At 37.2% G+C, this 10036-nt stretch overlaps 1 protein-coding gene across 2 annotated transcripts in view; it reads left to right on the forward strand.

Moving 5' to 3' along the window:
- The window catches only part of cwc22 (CWC22 spliceosome associated protein homolog), a 108602-nt gene extending 99052 nt beyond the window's left edge, over nt 1-9550 (forward strand). For both annotated transcript variants that reach the window (XM_072579094.1, XM_072579095.1), the window contains 4 exons: nt 3524-3651; nt 5688-5789; nt 5892-6121; nt 8585-9550. In XM_072579094.1, the coding sequence (XP_072435195.1) occupies nt 3524-3651; nt 5688-5789; nt 5892-6121; nt 8585-9177 (1053 nt within the window). In that variant the 3' untranslated portion in view covers nt 9178-9550. The remainder of the gene's footprint in view (nt 1-3523; nt 3652-5687; nt 5790-5891; nt 6122-8584) is intronic.
- Nucleotides 9551-10036: the final 486 nt, after the last annotated feature.

Genomic DNA, 10036 nt, shown 5'->3' on the forward strand with positions numbered 1-10036 from the left:
CCTAAATTGATTCCATTTAGGTAGTAATCTGCCTTCCTGTTCTTGCCACCAAAGTGGATAACCATACATTTATCCACATTAAACTGCATCTGCCATGCATCTGACCACTCACCTAACCTGTCCAGGTCACCCTATAATCTCCTAACATCCTCCTCACATTTCACCCTGCCACCCAGCTTAGTATCATCAGCAAATTTGCTAATGCTGTTACTAATTCCATCTTCTATATTATTGACATATATTGTAAAAAGCTGCGGTCCCAGCACTGATCCCTGCGGTACACCACTGGTCACTGCCTGCCATTCCGAAATGGAGCCGTTTATCACTACTCTTTGTTTCCTATCAGCCAATCAACTTTCAATCCAAGTTAGTACTTTGCCCCAATACCATGTGCCCTAATTTTGCTCACTAAACTCCTATGTGGGACTTTATCAAAAGCCTTCTGGAAGTCCAGGTACACTACATCTACTGGATCTCCCTCGTCCATCTTCAGAGTTACATCCTCAGAAATTTTCAGAAGATTAGTCAAGCATGATTTCCCCTTCATAAATCCATGCTGACTCTGACCTATCCTGTTACTGCTATCCAGAAGTGTTGTAATTTCATCCTTTATAATAGACGCCAGCATCTTTCCCACCACTGAGGTCAGACTAACTGGTCTATAATTTCCTGCTTTCTCTGTCCCACCTTTCTTAAAAAGTGGTACAACATTAGCCACCCTAGTTGATCCATCACTTCTGTTGTCTCTTCCAAGTAGCACATTGATTTTAAAATTCTTGTCCTTTTTAACTCCTTCCTTGGCCTCATCCCCTCCCTATCTTTAAGCTGCTCCGGGCCCACAAGACTCCTATCTGCGCTTTCCGAATTCTTGCCTCTTGGGCAACCTCAATTTTAATTGATCCATCATTGTTGACTGGACCGAAAGCTTCATCAGCCCTCAGCCCTGGAATTCTTTGTCTAAATTTCTTCAACATTAACACACTTGCTTCCTCTAAGATGTTCCTTGAAAGCTTATTCTTTCAGTAAACTTGTTATTGTCTGCCCTAATCACTTTAATTGGCACAACATCAAATTTTGCTTTGTGATGTAATGTTACATTAAAGGAGTGAGACAAACATTTTATGAATCAGCAAGTTTTCGTAGTGCCATTGTTAAAACATGTCAGTTGAGCATACCAGCTAATATTTTGCTTATGCCTTAACTATCTATTTGCACTGACGTCTGAGAGGTAAGTTCAAGGATTAGTCAGTTTCATTCAGTCAGGAGCAGGGGAAGAGCTGCATGGAGCTAGCAAGCTGTAGTTAGCTGGCTCAGGGAGGTCTTCTTCATAGCTGCTATGCTGAATGTTTTAATTGGTCCAAAATTGTAGAAATACTTTCCTAAAGGAATTACATGTTGTTGAATCTCAGTGAGTTTTGAGAAGGTTTGTAGCTCAGATTGAGGTTCTGAATGTAGGTTTGCTCACTGAGGTGGAAGGTTCGTTTTCAGACATTTTGTCATCGTACTAGGTAATATCATCAGTGAGCCTCTGGGTGGCATGGTCTGCTTTCTATTCATTTCTTTAGGTTTCTTTGAGTTGGTGATGTCATTTCCTGTTCTTTTTCCTCTGGGTGGTAAATGAGATTCAAGTCAATGTTTTTGCTGATGGAGTTCCAGTTGGAATGCCATGCTTCTAGGAATTCTCGTGCGTGTCTCGGTTTGGCTTGTCCTAGTTGTCCCAGTCAAAGTAGTGTCCTTCCTCATCTGTGTGTAAGGATTCCAGTGAGAGTAGGTACAATGAACACAGTCTGCCGCTTTCTCAGCAACAGACCCCAACAAGCAGACAAAACACGTCCTGAAACCCCAACCATTCTCCCCTACATCAAATACATCTCGGAAATGACTGCCAGACTACTCAGACTTGGTATCATGGTAGCCCACCAATGCACTAAAACAGCAGCTAATAAACTTGAAAGACCCTATACAGACAACAAGCAAAACCAATGTAATTAACCAAATACCTTGCATGAACTGTAACAAACACTGCATTGGACAAATAGACAGAAAACTAGCCACCAGGATACATTAACATCAACTGCCCACAAAAAGACATGACCTACTCTCATTGGAATCCTTACATACAGATGAAGAAGGACTCCACTTTGACTGGGACAACACATCGAACGTAGGACATGCCAAACAGAGACATGCACGAGAATTCCTAGAAACATGACATCCCAACCAGAAGTCTTATCAACAAACAAATTGACTTGGATCCCATTTACCACCCCCTGAGAAAAAAGAACAGGAAATGACATGACCAACCCAAGGAAACCTGAACACATAAATAGAAAACGGGCCATGACACCAGTGCTTCATCCAGAGGCTCACTGATGATGCTAGCCCGTATGGTGACGAAACGTCTGGAATCGAACCTTCCAGCTCAGCGAGCAAACCTACATCCAGTTGAATCTCAGCTTTGGTGTATTGAAATATGTAGAAGTTATAACAGAAAACTGGCACAACCAATCTGTTTCAGTGTATCACTGTGATGCTCATCCATTGTACTCTCTGGAATCCAAACCCCTTTGTCTCCCATTTATCAGCCGGGTATCTGACCTGTTTTTAAACATGGATATCACGTCTACTTCAGACAGTCATTTGAACAGAGCATTTGATAATTTTCTTTCTTAAACTTACTTCTGTACTAAACTTCTTGTATTTAAATTTAATACCCACTCAAAACTACTTAACTGCTAATCATCACTTTTTGTGTTCTGTTTCCTGTCGCAAAGCAATTTCAAGCATAATTTCTCTGTTTAACTGAAATTATCCCAAAATCTGAACTACTTTAATATTTGTATTTTCTCATGCCCAGTCGCCTCGAAGTGATTTACACAGCACTATGATTGGCTCAGTAAAATTTCTACAATGTGGAGCTCAAAACTGCATGACTCAAACTGTAATCTTAAAGATTTACGTAAATTCATAATCAACTTGTATATTCTGTGCTTCTGACCAAAAAACATGAGGGTGTCGTTAATTTGATTTAATGCCACGATCTTTGTATGTGTTTGCAGAAAGAGGATTTGATGGAAAGTCACTTTTACTTTTTCAGTATTTCATGTTTATTTGAACAAAAAAAAATTGCACAGTTCTTTCACTTCTGAGAAACTCCGACTGCTTTCAAGTTTTGCAGCTTTCACAAAGTTAGTTCAGTATGGCACTTTAATCTACCCATTTTGAAAATTAAAAGTTACAGAACTTGGATCTTGGCTAACTCAGTCCGTAGGAGGTGAGCAGCCAACATTCCGGTTGCCTACCTGTCATTAACTTATTAAGAGCAAGTATTTTTGAATAACTTTGGAAATATGATGTTGAAGTATTTTGGACCCTTGTTTTGTGATTATTCTCCTTGTGCATTATATATCTCAAGTTTATGATGTTGCTGTAAGATGCACTGTTGGAATTTTGAACAAGTCAGTAAATGTATCATAACATTTAGGTTAAAGTCTCAGTTCAGTTTTCCTGCCTTTTTTTGTAGGTACTAGATTGTATCCATTTAAGTGAAGAAACAACAACATCTTCCAGCAGAATCTTTGTGAAGATTCTTTTTCAAGAACTTTGTGAATATATGGGGCTACCCAAATTAAATCAAAGGCTACAGGACCTGTAAGTGCAAGCTGTATTGCATGATAGTTTGTTCTTGTGAGACTTAAATCCTTCCTGTAATAACTACAGCAATTAAGTGATCTGGTTCCAAAATTTATATTTGTTATTGATTACATTCAATTGAGAAATAAATTTGTAATAACTAATATATATTTGGCAAGTGTGCCTGTCAACAGGTTGTGAAACAGAGTTTAGAAACCTTGTTCTAATTTAAGATATGAAAAAGATTGGCACAGGCCGGTCCTATTTTCAGTGGAATTCAGAAGAATTAAATATATTTGATACTGAGGAGATTTGACAGGGTGGATGCTGAAGGGATATTTTCTCTATGTGGAACAGAATAAATCTAGGGCATGCAGTTATCAATAAAGGAGATTAGGAATTTATTAGAGTCTTGCACTTTAGAGAGCATTGGAGGTGAGGGATTAAATAGTTTAAAGACAATGATGAGTTAACGGATCGGTGAACTGTGGCGTTGAGGCCATAATCAGATCAACTATCGTTTTACTGAAAGACAAGAGGAACGGATGGTTGAATTTGTATTCATGTCAATGTCCCACTCTGAATAATTTGGTTGAACTTCCCTGAACTGAAATCTCTCACTACCTTTAGCTCACAAGTAGAGAAGAATTCCACATTGCTGCACATTTTCTTGTAAGAAAGCAGGAAAATCCTTTGTAGCTTTGGTTCAAATACTCACTCGTTTTTGGTTTAGAAAGTTATGGGCACATGAGGTTTTAAAACCTAAGTGGTCTCTTTTTGATATCAAGTAATTTGAATTAATCTGTTAACTGCTAAGCCACTCCACAGATGGCCCTGATAAGCAATCCTATGTACCTTAAATAATCTCCATTGTAAACAGCAAGCACAGTGACTTGAAATGAAAGCAAAATACTGTGGATGCTAGAAATAAACAGACAAAATGCTGAAGAATCTCACAGGTCTGCCAACATCTGTGGAGAGAAAAGCAGAGTTAATTTTGAGTCTGATATGACAACTTCAGAACTCAAGTCCAACTACTTTTCTCATGAGTTCAAATGATTTTGACATTTGCTGTGGAGTCAGTCAAGCCTGAATACCCCTTCGAATACTTTATGCAACTCTTAGGGGTTTGTCAATTACTGTATTTTGAAGTACACCATTTACATTCTGACGGGCTTATTTTCGGACATAACCAGTGTTCTCAGTCGGCAGCACAGGTCCTTCAATATCTCTGAGGGTTCCTTCCAAATGGAATTGTGGGTCTACCTAGAAAAAATGAACTGCGGTAGTTCAAGAAAGCAGCTCACCACTGCCCTCTGAAGGGCAAATAGGAATGAGCAGTAAATACTGGCTCAGTCAGTGAAGCCTACTTCCTGTGAATGAAAACGTTTTTAAAAAAATGAGGATGCAGCAGTGTCGTAATTGGTCATTTGTAGAACAGGGGACAAACAGGGATTATGCTCAAGCAACCTTGCCTTTGAGATGTGTATGTCAACCTTACAAAGATCATATGCTACACACAACACGAGGTTATAGTCGAATAGGTTTATTTGGAAGCACTAACTTGTGGAATGCTGCTCTTTCATCAGGTAGTTGTCACCTAGTGTGAAATTTTTAACTTTGTCCACCCAGTCCAACACCAGCTCCTCCACATCATGGCAATAAATAGATTCACAGAGAATATAGATCATAACTCTGTTGAAATGATGACAATGTTACAATTGAAAGAAACCATTTCATGTGCAGAATGTTTTTAAATGTTGCCAAGGCAATCTGCAATATACATGGAACTGAATTGAGATAAATTTACATCTGAAATTCTATTTATGTAAAGTTTGAAATGAAACTAGCTTTTTCTCATCTCAATTGGGAAAGCTACTTCATAAGACAAAAACAATAAATTCCTGAAGTTTGTTGTTTAACACTTGAATATATCTACTTTTTTTTAAATTGAAATATATAATTTGATTATTGTGAGATTCAAAAAACAGAAGATTGACATAATTTCATGATTAAGATTAAATTAAGTTTTTATTAATAAATACTTTTCGCAGGACATTACAGCCTTTCTTTGAAGGTCTCTTTCCCAGGGATAATCCACGCAATACGCGATTTGCTATCAATTTTTTTACCTCTATTGGTCTTGGAGGATTAACGTATGTATACCTCCCTAATTCTCTTTATATATTTTTTAAACCCAGTATTTCACTTAATTTGTGTTTGGCTCTAATAATATTCATTTTACGCATCTACTTCAGAGATGAATTGCGAGAGCACTTGAAAAATGCACCAAAAATAATAATGACCCAGCGGCAGGATGTTGAATCATCAGATTCTTCTTCATCCTCATCCTCGTCTGATTCAGATTCTTCCACTGGTTCAGGATCTGAAAGCAGCAGCAGTAGCAGCAGCAGTGACAGTGACAGCAGCTCTGGATCATCGAGCGACAGTGACTCCTCATCTTCCAGCAGCAGCAGCAGTGTTTCAGGTTTGTACTCTTTCACTGTGTTTTTGTCCTGCTGCCCCACACGCCCTCTCCAAAAAGAATTTGATCCATGCTTCCCTTTACTGTTTAAAAATACAAATAATCATCCTCCAACATTGCTCATTTGCTGTAAAATTTATGCCTAAATGTTGCACAAAACCCATGTGTTTTCCCAAACCTATTTTCCCAAATGTGATATGTTTGGTGACTGGGTTTCTAATGTGGCTTCCAAAAATTCTTAAATTTAGGTGTGGTGTATTCAGATACTGACATTTTCAAGAGCCATTTCATGTCTTAGCAATGTTGGAGCTGAAATCTAATGGACGTTGTTTTGCAAAGACTGTAATTCAGGTGCAGGAACTTGGACATTTGTGCTAACTGAACAGTTACAGGGCACAGGCTGTACCACATGGTTTTCCCCTTTCCTTTCTCTCTCACTGAAAGTATTGACTGTTTGTTGAAGGATCACTCCACGGCAGCTGTTGTCTTCTGATAAGTTCCTCAAACTGCTACCACTAATTAGTGAAAGCAGTTACTTAACCTCCCTTACCTGAGAGGGGCAAAGACAAATTTATTGCAGGCACAGTGTTCCCTTTTGCTACATGCTTCCCTTCCAGTAGTATTTGTGGTGAATTCTCTGAATGATTTTGGTCATCTTATTATTTATCAATGTCATCAATTATTTAGTTATTGCATAGTTTCACTTTTGTGCAGTGAACTGAAAACCTCCAACATTCTCTTGTGCAATCAGACAAAGTGCAAACAGCAATCATGAGTGAAATGCTGCTTTTGATCTAAAGTGAATAATTTAGCCCTGCAATTCAGTTTGACAGTATAGTGTATATTGAGAATAGGAGTTTGGCAGGTAATTTCCACAGTTGTGATGAAAGGTTTTAACAATTTATATATTCTGTTTAGACCGGACATAATTTAATTTGTTGACAGGGTTTCATAAACTCTTGGGAAATTGATTATTTGCACAATGCACATATGTTAACATTCTCACCTGTTGAGTCAAAAGAACAAGTTGGCATTTATGAAGTGCTGTTTAATGGAGAATAGCATTCATGAATGTAATTCAAACAGTTTCCAGCTCTCTAACCTTTTCGAAAGTATATAAATGTAATTTTAAATAGAAATCTGAAAGTGAACTAACGCCATCAGAAATTTAGTATTTTTAATCTCTTCGTATGCTTTGTGGTAGACAGATTGTGACAACTTGAATTTAACTGATCCATTATAGTGAAGAGCAAAAAGGGAAAATTTGTATCTTTAGTTAAGGCACAGATCACAAGTGCAAGCTATGTATCTGTTTGACTTGACCTGAACAGACAGAGCCTTAATAGCAGTTGGATTTTTGCAACCGTCAAACTGAGCATGGATGAGCTGCTTTACTGTTGTTATTTCTGTGTGCTCAATTAAATTGATTTTCAAATGTTCCTTTGAATTGATGTTCCCATTTGTCTTCTGAAATTTTGAAATGGATATTGGAGAGTGTAAGAACTTCATGTTATTACAGTTAAATTTGTTTTTAGCTCTCTGGCTAATATTTTTCATTTGCAGAGACAGGTAATATTGTAAATTTATCTGAGAGATGATAAAAAGCATCAAGCATGTAAATGTGCCCCAAGGGGCAAATTATTCTGAACAGATGAGTTCCATTTACTTCTGGTGTGGTTGGAATTGAAGAAAATGGATTGAAGACTCATTAAATACTGATAAATTTTGGGATTAAATAGGCACTTAGGAGATGAAGAAAGTAATGTAAATTCATGCATTTACCCACAGTAGTCCTGAATAGCTGCAAGCAATCTGTTGAAACCACTGTTCATATCCACTATCTTAATAAATCTGAGCCATTGGGAAAATATCATTTTGTAGAAAGTGATTTTATTTGTCCTTCCCCAAATGCAGCTTGATAACATGAAAGTTACTGTTGCATCTCAATTGCATTTTATCTCAGATTTTGAATCATGCAGAAGGACTGAGTTATGGAACTGACCGGCTCAATCTATTTTAACACATTTTTCTGGCTTGTTCTGGAGAACCATATTTCTTTCTTTTCTCCCTGGCCACGATGTAAATTTCATATTTACTGTTTTGATAGTCCATTACAATGTGAAGGGCAGTTTTGTTACTTAGAGTTTTGCCATAATAAAATAAAGTGTTGGTGCATGTTGAATTATATGCTTCAGTTATTTCTTTGGGTTTGTAAGTTCTAATTGAAGTTGTGATTAAAATAATGCAACTGCAATCAGCAGTTAAGTTGAAACTCAAATTAGCAGGCAAACACATGGATGCTAAATTACAACTTCTAATCTGGTATTAACAATTTATATAATTTAACTTCTATTTGAATTTGAAATGAGTTTTGCATAATATCTCTCTCTTTGTGATAAGGTAGCCGACCAAAAAAACAACATTAAACACATGCATTTACAGTTGATGACTTTTTTTTCTTAACAGATGATTTAAATTCAAAGAACAAGAAGGTACAGAATAAAAAGAAAGAGCAAGAAAAGGCAGACAGTAGAAAACAACCAAGTGACAGGAAGCGATCTGGAAAAAAGCAAGAAAGCAGGTATGGTGGCAGCAGTGAGGAGCAGGATAGCAAAATGGATAGAAACAGTGGCAGAACTTACAGACAGTCCAGAGAGAGAAGAGATGAACCGACTCGGCATGATCGAGAAGAGGTACACGAACGAGACCGGACATGTTCTGATCGGGACAAGGGTCGTGACAGAAACAGAGACTTCACAGATAAACGTATTGAAAGCAGAAAAGACACAAGAAACCATTCTCGTTCTGAAAATGACCGAAATAGCACCAGGAGTAAAGATAGCCAGGATCACTACAGTCGAAGAAGAGAAAAATCAAAATCTAAAGAGAGAAGCCGCAGGGATATGACATCAAGAAATAGTGAGGAGGACCGCCCAAAAAATGGTGTGGATAAACGATCAGGAAAGCATGACCGTCAGGAAAGCAGATATTCTGACCGCTCTAAGGATTACAGAAAGGACGAAGATAGGTGCAGAGAAAGTTCCCCAAGAAGACACTAAACAGAATTTACAATGCTGTTATTTGGGAAAACTGCATTGCCAGAGCTCTTGGGGAAGTGTCAATGCCACAGCGAAAAGAGAAGGAACCACGTCTTGCATAGAACTGCTGATGTGTACGTAGTTTCCACTGGAACTTTACAAACTGCTATTTCCAGTTGTCATATTTTGTAATTAAAAAAAAAAATCTGCCTTTCAAATAAATTCTGAGGAAATACCCTTCAAACAATTTTCCTTTTGGACAAATCTGAAAGATGTGCAGATTTATTTTGTGGACAGTGATATCTTTGATAATGCATTTATAGAGGATTTGACATTCTCTTGTTCCATGTAAATGTTTTGTTTGTCAATTGAAATAAAAATCGTGCAGATATGTTACACCTGTGAAGAATTTTATCAAGCACCTATATCGTTCAATTTGTATTATGTTTAGGTTTTAGTAAGATCTCTTTCTACTAATAATCAGTAAGGTCAACCAGATCTTTGAGTTTGGTAAGTAGATGCATTGTTTTCTTTTGATTTTAAGGAAATACTGTGAAGTTAATTATGTACACAAAGCTTGAATTTGAGAAAAGGTTATATCCAGCATAGAATTTGTTTTGCTCACAGTTAATATGTATATTAGATTTTAAAATTATTACTTCAAAGTGCCTTTTGTGAATTAATGGCGATTAGCATTGACTGCTGTAAATTTGTGGGTGGGTTGGTCAAGTCAGTATAAGTTAGTTCAAAGCATTAACTTTGCACTACAGCTTAAGCTAAAGGTATTAACAATACTTAAGAATACTTCCTTAAAATGCAATTTTTCTTAGTCTATAATTTCACCAATAAGTTTGATTTTACTTTTACATGCGTAAAATTA

This window comes from Chiloscyllium punctatum, chromosome 10 (assembly GCF_047496795.1).
Source record: "Chiloscyllium punctatum isolate Juve2018m chromosome 10, sChiPun1.3, whole genome shotgun sequence".
In the NCBI taxonomy this organism is placed as follows: domain Eukaryota; kingdom Metazoa; phylum Chordata; class Chondrichthyes; order Orectolobiformes; family Hemiscylliidae; genus Chiloscyllium; species Chiloscyllium punctatum.